The following is a 13,263-nucleotide window of genomic DNA, read 5'->3' as shown; positions in this document are numbered from 1 at the left end:
AACAATGATGACAGGCTCTAAATGACTGTTTATCAGAATGACCTCCATTAGTTCTCCTTGTTCAAAGGCAGCTGGGGTTTGAGTTTACAGAGTACCATGCTTAGGCATGTCCTCAGGTCTGCAGATTTAACAAGGCACTTTGCCTTTTAAGGTCAGGTTGGACTTTTAAATAAAAGACAATTGAGAATACTGGCAGCATTAAAAACAAAAAGTCAGGTGCACAGTCAGCACACTTTATTGAGGAATCTGCAAAAAGAACAAAGTTAGGACATTTGAAAGTAGCTCTCCCCCATCCTTCCCCATTGCCCACCACCTCCCCCATTCTATTTAATAGAGGGGTTTCCAAGTATTCTTTTAGTAGGTGAGTTAAGGACACGTGACCCCAAATTTACAAATGAAGGTAGATATAGTATGGATGGGGGAAAGGGATTTTAAAGAATTACAAAAAAGTATGTATTGGTCAGAGAAGCAGAGCTGACTGTGGACAATGTGTGGATATTGAAGGAATTTGCTTTTCCAGCTTACTCAGCAATAATTACATGGAACCACATGAAGTTGCCATCTTTGTAAGTAAAAAAAAAGGTTGATTATGGGCAATTTCATATGGTTCAGAATAACACAGAGAAAATTCTGTGTCACAGAGTTCTAGGTCTTGGCATGTTATTGCCCCTCAGCTCATCCTCTAAAATTCTTACACGGCTTCTTTTTGCATCTCAGGAGACTTAACGTGATTCACAGGGTAAAGGTTTAATTCACTGTTCATCATTTATGTTGGGAACTAATACCATCATTTTCGAGAATGCTCAGAGCTCACCACCAAACAGAGAGAGCCCTGTTTCTCCACGATACTCATTTGGAAAAGGGCAGGGTCCTTTCAGGACCCTGGGAAGGTGCCCACCAATGGCCACCATTATAACTTGAGATTTTGCCCACCATGCTCTTCTTAATCAGCTGCAACTCTGGTGGCCTGAACTGAGTAGGCAAATTCCAATACTGAGCCTGCTATCCATATATTTCAAATATGTGTGCCCATATTTATCTGTGTGTGTGTGTGTGAGTGTGTGTGTGTGTGTGTGTGTGTGTGTGTGTGTGTGTGTGTGTAGGTTTTCAGACTACATCAACCTTTGTGCAGAAAGATATTATATATGAAAAATAAAGGATACATTTTTGTAATTCAGATAAATGGAATAAACACAATTTAGTCCCAGAAATGCAGGATGACTCCAAAATGAATGGAAACAGGATTATCTCACCTATCTCAAACGTTCATTTGCACAAAAAAGTTAAGGTTCAGTAAAAACATAGGGAGGGAAGTGTGAGGCTTATTAGAGCATGCAAGTGGAGAGAGAGAGAACTTACCACAGCCTGGAACAATCAAGACCAAAAGAAGAAAAGAGTAAACATCTGCATTAAAATCTCATTGGAAAAGAGCATGATCTTTTCGTTTCCACCTGTTTAGCAACCAGTATCTTAGATGTTGGTTGGAGAAACCATCAGGTAGGCAATCTGCTTTTCATGACCAGACTCTTAATGGCAATTCATCACTTTTTCATTAGAAAGATCGCCTGAAGCGTTGTAAACTCAAATCTAGGTTTGCTGAACGTACGTCCTGTGAGCTACATCCATGCTGCTCAGTTAGCCTGTGGCCATTCCCAGGAAACCCTTGCCTTTCCCTTACAATCCCTCAGCTCCCACATTCCCTTCCTGATGAGGTGTTCTGCCATTATTCTTGCTAATGTTTCCCTGAGGTCAAGAGTCATTTATTTTCTGTTTATCGCTGATTTGCAAGATAGCATTTCCTTTTCTCTCTCCTCCTCTCCTGCAGATTCTCACATTTCTATCTCCCCCATATACACTATCACTTCAGATAGGTCAGATTCTTTTCCAGGGAACCCCCAAATGAGTAAATTTAGCTTCTTTTCGTAGACTGTCTCCACAGTCCTGATGCTCCTGTGCAGTGGGGGAAATCTGGGTTGGATTCATTTGTTTATGGTAAGTGGCTGCCCAGTGACATTTTCCTTTCCAGGGAGAGAGCAGCTGTCTTTATTAATTCAGACATTAGTTTTTAAGCTGCCTTTGGTGATTAGAGGACAATATATATTTTCCAAAAGACTTCAATATATATTTTCCAAAAGACTTAAGTGGGAAGTGATCTAGAATGACCATGCTGGATTTGACACGTTTGTTTGCAGCCTTAAAAGATTCTGAGGAGAACAAGAAGCCATGTGAAACTGTGCCTTACGTGAGGGGAGAAAAAAAAGGAAACGAGAGGGCTGAGGGTCATTACCACTGTGAAAATAGAAGAATGGACTGATTCTCCGTGAAAATAACAGTCTGAAATATGGCTGCTGAAATATACTAGTGTTATAAGCCTGCCTGGATGGTGTCTGGGTTTATCCCACCTAAAGCACTACTCAGAGACATTCCGAATTAATATCTAAGTGCGCTTTGCTTTTAAGACAATGCTATGGCTTGCTAATATTTTCAGTCTTGTTCATTGTTTATGCAGTAAGCTGAGAAAGATCACTTTGACATTATATTGACCTGCAATATAAGAAACAAAACAACCAGATTATGCTCTGCTTAGAAGCAGTGATGGTTTGAAAGCAGGAGAAAAGAAAATGCATGATTTTAAAGTCAAAAGTTCATGGCTTTGATATGGTAGAGCCCCTAGGAATTCTTTATTTCCTGGAATATTATGGATTTCATTGCCCAAAATATATTCATTTAAATCTCATTTTCAAATATGATGCAAACCTCTAATTAGACATTTTGGGGGGAACTGGAGGAGGAGGGTGTTGAGGAAGTACCCTCTTTCTCCAAGAAGTTCGAAATCACTGTTTTACCTCAATCTGTATTAAGACCCGTGGAGGTCTCTGCTCATTTTTTTCTTAATTTAGCATGTTCCTTTGGCCAAACATATAGACCCTCACACTCAGAGAAACACTCAAATATACCTAGACACATCCCCACCTCCACCTCCACCCCCTCAATCTGTTGGCACATGTAGTTAGATGTCTTGTAGAGAATGAAGAACATCAGTCAACCACTTAACAGAACTTAGAGGCCATGCTGCTTGTAGGAAACTTACCTGCCCATAAAATGCCACACGATAGTAGCGACCGAAGAGCCGCTTCTCTGAATTCACCACCTCTGCAACTTTCAGATACGACCGATGAATGTCGTAGTAGAGATCTGATAATTTCTGAAACCAGAAGTGAAGTGTTTCGTGAAGAGGATGCTGACATCAAAACTAGGGAGTTTCTACTTTTGGAAGTTGTAAGTAATTCTCCAATGTAATGAAGGATATTTGAACCAGCTCCTGGGTTTAGAACACCTACTTTGAAGTCTCTCTGCTTCTCAAAGACCGCAATGATGGGTTTGTTGACATCAGCGATGAGCTCATATCTCTCAGACTTCCACAGGAACTCCACACACAGGTACAGCTGCTCCACCAGGATATTCTGCAATTCCGCAAACGGAAATGCTATTTTACACAGTGAAGATTGTGGCTCATCCCTGAAACTTGCTTTCAAAACTGTTGAAGGGTCAATTTTTTTCATAGTGGGATTTCTGCATTCCCTATCTTTGCAATTGGCAGTTACATCCATCCTGGGAGGGATGGTGGTGTCTTCTTGCAGTCTTCTCTTTCCTTATTAGTGCCTCAAACTTGCTAATTTAAATCTATAACAAGTATTCAGATCTCTCTGTTTTTTTTTTCCATTCCTACAGTCACTGGCTTAGATCAAACCCCCGTTTCTTCATTCTCAGATCCCTGGAGTAGCCTTCAAGCTAATGTTTTCCCTCGCCAATTGGTCCTATTGGTCCTGTGTGTTACTCCCCAGTAATCTTTGTTTCTAAAACATAAACTTGACCATGAGCTTGCCACTGCCCTAAACCTTTGGAGGCACTCCAGTGGCTATGAACTGCTGTCCAAACTCTCTAGCATGACATTGAAGGAGCTCGAGAATCAGGCACCAACCTCCTTTTCAGTGCCACTCTCTTTCAGCACCTTGGCATTGACTTTACACTCTGGCTACACCAGACTGTACCACACCATTCTTAGAATACAATTCCCACACTTTTGCCTTTGAAGTTGCTGCTGCTCCTATAAGAACCTTATTTTCTTATTTGACACCTTCAAGTCCCATCAAATGTCAAGACAGTGCAAAAGTCTGCAGAGTTTTTATTTATGCCCCATTCATCTGCATTCCAATCACTTTCATGTAAAAAATTGTTCCCCTTTTAGTTGCAGCTATATATGACGCCTAGATTTATAGTTACTGGGTCTTAGACTGGTTACTCCCCACCCTGAAGGAAGTTTGTCTTTCACAAGATTCTAAACTCTTTAAGAGCTGGGATTATGCCTTGTTATCTTTGTCTCTCCAAATACATTTGCTTTACTTAACTTTGTCTCAATGCCTCCCATATACTAGTAGTTTAATAAATGTTCAACGGAATCAAATTATATACTCTCTAAAGCAAGTGGATAATATTGCTGGAATGTTTTCAGTGTCTTTTAAGAAAAGATTTTAAACATTATTTGAAATAGTTCATATAAATACATAATTGCATTTACTATTTATTTTCAATGTACATTAAATTAGTGTACAGCCATATGTAAAATTTCATTAAAATCTACCCCAGATTTTTTTCTGTATCCTCTTTTAAGTCTATGTAATATTATGAATACTAATTTTTTATTTACTTGAGGAGGGGAGCTCTATTTTCTTTACCTGAATTATTGCTAAGTCATTCCAGGTAGAGAGCTTCTTTTGAAAAATAACCGTGGTTTGCATACCAGAAGGTTTTCTGCAGAAACTAGTGTGATTTTCTGCTCAAGTCTATTTGTTAATACATTTTCTAATGCATTAAATAAAGTTGTGACCAGCTCAACGAAATTTCAGCGTCCCTTCCCACATTTACCAAAGGACTACAGATTTTATATTTTGTAGAAGAGCTGATCGTATATATTTGGCTCTATCTTAGAGAAGTAAAATTTAGTTTAAATTTTCATTGAAAATTATGCTTTATCAATGGAATCTGATATCTATTAATCTTAGTTTAATTTTAGCCTGCATTTTATTTTGCCTAAGTCATGTTATAGAATAACTTTATTTGATTTCTGAATAAGATTTTCTCCCCCCTATTTAGCTTAATGTTACAATTCAATGCATCTTTTCACTCAATTACTGTACACTCAATCATTTTGGTCTAACCTCATTGTATGGTGTGTCTTGCATTCCTGAATCTTCTTTCATTGCCCCTTCTTCTTTAATATTTGGTGTAATGCTCAGAAAAGCTGGCCAGCCCATAGAGAACATGCCTTGAGAGAACAAAGCAAAATGTATCATTATTTGAGACAAATCCTGCTTGGATTAGACAGTGCCTTTCTTCATGATGTGACATGTGGTGGTTATAAAGCTCACACGCTCAATGAGATGGTTAGATTATGACTGTTGATAAATACTCTCTTCTAGGCAACCAATCTTCCCCTTTTTATAATTTTTTTTTTATCATTTTCAGGTGACCTGTTTTCTATAACGAGCTGGCGTGGGATTATGGACAGAGCACAGGCTTGCAGATTGATATAGCTCCAATGTTCTGGTTTAATTAACCTCTTGGAGTCTATATCCCTCATTTGTTAAACCACAGACATTGATATCTATCTCAAAGGATGTTGAAAGGATTCGGAGTATTAGTATTTGAGAAAATACCTGGTATCATCAGTGCATTGTAAAGACAATACTCAATACTTACTAACTTTCACTCTTTTGCATTATCTAGAAAACTTCTCAAATTTTCTTAGCCTCTTGGCCACCAAGCTTAAAAAAGATCTGGCTCTGCGGATGCATATGAAAACAGTTGATAATGGGTAATGTGCTGAACAAGGGATCAGATCAGAACGTTGGGGAGTATCAGAGGTTAAGAGCACAGTCTGGAGTGATAGACCAGCCCTTGAACTTCAGCCCCATCACAAGCTAACAAGGGAGTCTGCGGCAGGTTGCTTAACTTCTTTAGGTTTTCTCACCTGTAAACATGAGGTGATAACAGCACCTAACTCAGACTCCTTATTGGCAACTAATGGAGATATGGCCAGTACACAGCTTGGTGCAGTGGCTGCCCTGGAGCAAGTGCTTTTTAAGTTACAGTTAATACTTTTATAGATATTTCCATTTTTAATAATCAGATCATTGGCTATGTAACTAACTTATCACCCCCAAACATGCTAGAAATGACGATAATAAAGATTGCAATTGAATCCTTGCATTAAAAATTCTACTTTCCTACTTCTTATTAATATTTTTCTTTGGTAATTAAACACATTAACTACATGAGCATTGACTGGAGCAGGAAAAGTCACGACATACTTCTGTGGGATGATGATGAATGTTAGTACAACTGAGGAAGCCATGTTTTCTGGAGTCACCTCAATTCACCTATACAGTCATCCCTCGGTATCTGCAAGGGATTGATTCCAGGACCTCCACAGATATCAGATATCAAATTCTACAAATGCTCAAGTTCTTTATATAAAATGGCACAGTACAATTGGTCCTCCACATCTATGGGTTCTCACTGATGGAGCGGCTGGTTGAATCTGCAGATCTGGAACCCCCGGATACGGAGGTTCGACTGCATTCTTATCATGTGTGCATTGTAGTGAGGAACAGTTTACTTCTTTGACTCAGAAACATCATACCTGCAAGTACATTGAGGACTTCAAATATATGCCAATGAGCTTCAGATATGTGCCAATGAATACAAATATCTGCTAATGCATCATAAATAATCACCTTCCTTCATTCAAAGTTTACAAAACAAATACAGTTGACCCTTAAACAACATGGTTTGAACTACATGAGTCCACTCACATGCAGATTTTTTTCAATAAGTATGCACGCAGCACTGCACAGTCTGTGTTTGGTCGAATCCGTGGATGTGGATACGGAGGGCCGACTGTAAAGTTACATGTGGGTTTTTCAACTGGCAGGGTCACTGCCCCTAACCGCCTCATTGTCCAAGGCTCAACTGTATATATGTTTCTCAATGGGTATGTTATTCCAATATCACCACTGGTCTAAACGTATTTAGATTTTTTTGAATATTAAAGATTCACACGACATTTTGGGCTATAAGTTTCCACAACTTCTCAAACTGACACCTAGCTTTATCTGGTTTCTCCAATTTTGTTTCAATTAGAATATAAAATAGTTTTTATAAAACTGTATGGGATCTGATTATGAAAAAAATTAGATGGGGAGGAAGGGCCTGTTAAATACAACAATGATGGTTTTCATGACTTGCCTATAAAAATAAGGCTAAGTAGGAAGCGTGAAACTGAGCCAGAAGATCCCTGACTTTTATGGTGGACATGAGTCATAAAGCCAGGTCTGGTCCCTTCTCCAGGGCCCTCTAACAAGTGAGCTCACTGTCTCAGAATTCAGTCTGGTCATTTGGTTCAAATATCTTATTTGCAAAATCCACTGAAACTCTTTAGGAAATAAATACATATTTAAAAGAATAAGGGACCAATTATGTTTCCAAAATATTGTAAATGAAGTCCTTTTCCCTTTTGTTTAGGTACTTTCATCTTAACATCTAAAGATCTGTTTCTGCTGTTCATACAGTGAGTTTTCCACTGCATTTTGAAAGTTAAGATAGTGATGTGAAATAGACCGCGGTTCATAAACTCTGGGTTTGAACAAATTTTGCAAGGTTATATTGACAAATTTTTTTAAACAAAGAGTAATTCTTTAGTTATTGTTAGAAAATCTCTATCAAATGTTAAAGATGGAATATTTTTAATTGAAGGAAAACCATACTGTAAATTATTATATGTTATAAATTGTGAGAATCAGTGTGTGCTTTACAAAAAGGAAATGGAGCCTGTTGACTATAAGTGTAGTCCTGTATATACACTATATTTATATGTCTCTTTCTGCACCCCTTATTTTGAATAAACAGTTGTATTATATTTCAACAGCTGAACAGATTTCTCTTGCAATTTTAAACAATTCATCCATTTCAGAATAAAATCCCGAAGACAGACTACTATGCAAATTGGTAGTAAAACATGGCCATAATATTGGATAAGATGTGGTTCTGTTTGCTGAGCACTCTTTAGGTCTCTAAACTTCATAAAAGTTTGGATGGATGGAATTTCTGAATGGTAGAAACTTTGGGTTTTTACGGAGTAAGTTATGTAGATCTGAGACAGTTTTTGCTTCTAGGAATACGTTTAAGAGTTTCGCTGGAACAAAACTGAAGCAGTGACTTGGTTTTCTCGGCACCATTCCCTGGGAATAAAGGAGCCCAGTTAGATCACTCACTTCCTCCACTGGGAGTTGTTAGTAATAGGTTGCTATCACGGGGGTGGATATCCTCCGGGAGCAAGGATGGTGTGCAAATCTTTTCCATTTTCCAGTAACCTATGGCAGTGCAAGATGAGGTTAGGACATTGTCAGTTGTTTATGTGAATTCAAGCTTATGTTAACCAATGAAGCTTTCTCATTTGGAACTAAGAAGCGGACAAGTTAGCCTGGTTGTACATAAAATAAACGTGATAATGGCATGGAAGAGAGAGTTAAAAGTACAGCATAATTAGAAATATCTGTGGAAATTAGCATTGCTTAATAAAACATCAAGATTAATAAAACTTAAAATTAATAAATAAATTTTAAGTTAGGTTTCAACATGTTGATTTCTGCACTTTCTCCCCTCACAATGTTGTCTTACCCCTTCTTTTTAGGTATTCCGCGATGAGGGCAGCTATATGAATGTAACACATAGCAGCCTGTAAGAAAAAAGAAAACAGTTTGAGAGGAAGATTTTACCATTTATCTAATACTGTAGATTTTACTATCTATCTTATTAGGACTAATCCAAGGTGAGTCAGTATTCCAAGTCAGAATATGTAGAGAAATCCTTTTCATGGTAGAACTGGAAATAAGAATCAATTAGATTTCCAAAAAGTTCACCATCAAGAATAAAATGTCTATTTGGGAATTTTTTTGGTTTGTTTTTCTTGATGTAGTTTTCAGGTGGGTGAATGAGCTGGCCTGAATCCCATAGAATTATCTTCTTTCCTTAATATCTATGTCTCCCCTCTCTCTCTAAATAGCACCTGGATATAAACTGGAAGTAAAAATAAGCCGTCTTCTTATATTTTTCTACTTCCAGTAATGTCCCCCTTAGAATTTCTATTACCTTTAAAATGGTAGCCGCACAAGGTGGCACTTGATAAAATAGTGTGACCTAATGTATCACGTGTGCTTTCCTCAGCCAGATTATTTGAGCGACATTTTTTTGTTCTGTAAAATCTCCTGCAAAGCCCTCGAACACTGCTGAACACAGAGTAGACCCTGACCTGCTGAAGAGTTCAGATGACTTCAACTTTGCCTTTTGAAGCTTTATGGAGAAACTCCTCCATTTTCAGGGCAGTCCAAGGGAACTGGAGCTGCTCATTTTTGTCCTCACCAAACTGCTACCAAGTGAGGCCTCTGGTCAGATCTACTTCCATCCCAGAGTCCTTCACATGTATTTAGAAGGACTTCAGTTTTCCTACACAAATTCATCTCTTCCCAAAGAGGGCACAATCCTGGGAATACAGTAAAGCAGAACTTCCCCACTTGGTGTCCGGAAGCCACTTGGGCGCTGTGAATTGCTGCACATAAATCCTCCCAGTGTTTAAACAGACATTAAAAAGTTACCTATTGTGATACACCATATTAACAAATTGATGGAGAAAAACCATACGATCATCTCAACAGATGCAGAGAAAGCTTTTGCCAAAATTCAACACCCATTTATGATAAAAAAACCCTCCAGAAAGTAGGCATAGAGGGAACTTACCTCAACATAATAAAGGCCATATATGACAAACCCACAGCCAACATTGTCCTCAAGGGGGAAAAACTGAAAGCATTTCCACTAAGATCAGAAACAAGACAAGGTTGCCCACTCTTACTACTATTATTCAACATAGTTTTGGAATTTTTAGCCACAGCAATCAGAGAAGAAAAGGAAATAAAAGGAATCCAAATCGGAAAAGAAGAAGTAAAGCTGTCACTGTTTGTAGATGACATGATACTATACATAGAGAATCCTAAAGATGCTACCAGAAAACTACTAGAGCTAATCAATGAATTTGGTAAAGTATCAGGATACAAAATTAATGCACAGAAATCTCTTGCCTTCCTATACACTAATGATGAAAAATCTGAAAGTGAAATTGAGAAAATACTCCCATTAACCACTGCAACCAAAAGAATAAAATATCAAGGAATAAACCTACCTAAGGAGACAAAAGACCTGTATGCAGAAAATTATAAGACACTGATGAAAGAAATTAAAGGTGATACAAACAGATGGAGAGATATACCATGTTCTTGGATTGGAAGAATCAACATTGTGAAAATGAGTATACAACCCAAAGCAATCTACAGACTCAATGCAATTCCTATCAAACTACCGCTGGCATTTTTCACAGAACTAGAACAAAAAATTTCACAATTTGTATGGAAACACAAAAGACCCTGAATAGCCAAAGCAATCTTGAGAAAGAAAAACGGAGCTGGAGGAATCAGGCTCCTGGACTTCAGACTATACTACAAAGCTATAGTCATCAAGACAATATGGTACTGGCACAAAAACAGAAATATAGATCAATGGAACAGGATACAAAGCCCAGAGAAAAACCCACACACATATGGTCACCTTATCTTTGATAAAGGAGGCAAGAATATACAGTGGAGAAAAGACAGCCTCTTCAATAAGTGGTGCTGGGAAAACTGGACAGCTTCATGTAAAAGAATGAAATTAGAACACTCCCTAACACCATACACAAAAATAAACTCAAAATGGATTAAAGACCTAAATGTAAGGCCAGACACTATCAAACTCTTAGAGGAAAACATAGGCAGAACACTCTATGACATAAATCACAGCAAGATCCTTTTTGATCCACTTACTAGAGAAATGGAAATAAAAACAAAAATAAACAAATGGGACCTAAGGAAACTTAAAAACTTCTGCACAGCAAAGGAAACCATAAACAAGATGAAAAGACAAGCCTCAGAATGGGAGAAAATATTTGCAAATGAAGCAACTGACAGAGGATTAATCTCCAAAATTTACAAGCATCTCATGCAGCTCAATATCCAAAAAACAAACAACCCAATCCAAAAATGGGCAGAAGACCTAAATAGACATTTCTCCAAAGAAGATATACAGATTGCCAACAAACACATGAAAGGATGCTCAACATCATTAATCATTAGAGAAATGCAAATCAAAATTACAATGAGATATCATCTCACATCGGTCAGAATGGCCACCATCAAAAAATCTACAAACAGTAAATGTTGGAGAGGGTGTGGAGGAAAGGGAACCCTCTTGCACTGTTGGTGGGAATGTAAATTGATACAGCCACTATGGAGAACAGTATGGAGGTTCCTTAAAAAACTAAAAATAGAACTACCATACGACCCAGCAATCCCACTACTGGGCATATACCCTCAGAAAACTGTAATTCAAAGAGTCGTGTACCACAATGTTCATTGTAGCTCTATTTACAATAGCCAGGACATGGAAGCAACCTAAGTGTCCATCAACAGATGAATGGATAAAGAAGATATGGCACATATATACAATGGACTATTACTCAGCCATAAAAAGAAATGAAATTGAGTTATTTGTAGTGAGGTGGAGGGACCTAGAGTCTGTCATACAGAGTGAAATAAGTCAGAAAGAGAAAAACAAAAACCGTATACTAACACATATATATGGAATCTAAAAAACAAACAAAAAATTGGTCATGAAGAACCTAGGGGCAAGATGGGAATAAAGAGGCAGACCTACTAGAGAATGGACTTGAGGATATGGGGAGGGGGAAGGATAAGATGGGACAAAGTGAGAGAGTGGCATGGACATATATACACTACCAAATGTAGAACAGATAGTAGGAAGCGGCCGCATAGCACAGGGAGATCAGCTCTGTGCTTTGTGACCACCTAGAAAGGTGGGATAGGGAGGGTGGGAGGGAGGGAGATGCAAGATGGAAGAGATATGGGGATATATGTATATGTATAACTGATTCACTTTGTTATAAAGCAGAAACTAACACACCATTATAAAGTAGTTATACTCCCATAAAGATGTTAAAAAAGATAAAAAGTTACCTATTGATTTATAACCATCACACAGTGGCCTCTTCTCATATGGCTCTTAGGGGTGTTAACCTTTCCAACGCTAGTTCAGGCTAGCTGCACAGGAGGACAGATTACCCCAACCTGAGTTGACTCACCTCAATGGTGAGTTTCCCCATTCAACTCCAATTCCAGGAAAGAAGTTTTAACACACAGAACACCAACTTATATAACTCAATTTCCAGACACCCTTCTAACCATCCTCCTTAGCCTCAGGCTTTTAGCATTTGGTCTCCATTACACATCCTACAACGACAGCTGGCCCCCAAGACACTGGCTTGTATTTGATATTATTTACATGGAGTTAGGCATCCTTGAATCCTACATGCAAATGTAATGCACATAACATATAATTAGGTCATATCAACTTTAGTGGGGAAATATGATAACTTTTTATACTCCTGTTGTAAATGATAACCCAATCATCCTGATCAAGAGGACACCTAATGAAGAATGACTGAGTCTTTGCTCATCACCTCGGATAAGTCTCCGTTTCTCGCATGAATTTTGGCCATGCTTTCCAGCCAGGTCCTCCGTAGCTCGGGAGTGCTTGCGTAGGAGTTTGCCAGGCTGTACTGGAGATCCACCAGCATCTCGGGATCCTTCTCATGCTCCTTCATCTGAGCCGTGGCCATTAAAACAGTCCTTATACGTTTAGTCAGATCTTTCACCTCTGCTGGGAAATTGCTGTTCTTTGGAAAATAGAGAGCCTGGGTCATTATCTGTTTAGAACTCACAAATTAACTCACTTCAAGTTATGCTTTTAGCTATGGCTTGGCATCACAGTCTAGTGCATTCTAAATATTGTTCACAAATATGTATATTCTTTATGGACAAATTCTATGTATTGTGATTGTGGCTGTACACATTTGAAGATGAATTGTAGTGGACTCCATTTTGTCTCCTAGCCTACATTCTTCTAGTAATAGCATCCCGACATCCTCTAGCGTCCTCTCTGGCTCTAGTTCACATGATTTGAATGGGGCTACTTCATTCCCAGGCACCAGGGGTGACCCATGATATGGGCCTGGCCAATCAATCATATTCTTTTATA

At 38.4% G+C, this 13,263-nt stretch overlaps 1 protein-coding gene across 12 annotated transcripts in view; it reads right to left on the bottom strand.

Moving 5' to 3' along the window:
* The window catches only part of DOCK10 (dedicator of cytokinesis 10), a 280,915-nt gene that overhangs the window by 15,511 nt on the left and 252,141 nt on the right, over window positions 1–13,263 (bottom strand). For all 12 annotated transcript variants that reach the window (XR_003435547.1, XR_003435550.1, XM_027119931.1 and 9 more), the window contains exons 45-50: window positions 12,686–12,901; window positions 8,740–8,797; window positions 8,334–8,432; window positions 5,220–5,326; window positions 3,342–3,464; window positions 3,092–3,205 (exon numbers count right to left, since the gene is read on the bottom strand). Coding sequence is in view for 10 of the 12 variants with exons in the window: in XM_027119931.1 (XP_026975732.1) it covers window positions 3,092–3,205; window positions 3,342–3,464; window positions 5,220–5,326; window positions 8,334–8,432; window positions 8,740–8,797; window positions 12,686–12,901 (717 nt within the window). In the remaining 2 variants the exon portion in view is untranslated. The remainder of the gene's footprint in view (window positions 1–3,091; window positions 3,206–3,341; window positions 3,465–5,219; window positions 5,327–8,333; window positions 8,433–8,739; window positions 8,798–12,685; window positions 12,902–13,263) is intronic.

The sequence above is a fragment of the Aethalodelphis obliquidens genome, unplaced genomic scaffold, assembly GCF_003676395.1.
Source record: "Aethalodelphis obliquidens isolate GAN/ISIS:26980383/991018 unplaced genomic scaffold, ASM367639v1 scaffold2, whole genome shotgun sequence".
Lineage (NCBI taxonomy): Eukaryota > Metazoa > Chordata > Mammalia > Artiodactyla > Delphinidae > Aethalodelphis > Aethalodelphis obliquidens.
Note: the sequence above shows the minus strand (reverse complement) of the source record. Positions and strands in the feature narration are given on the sequence as shown.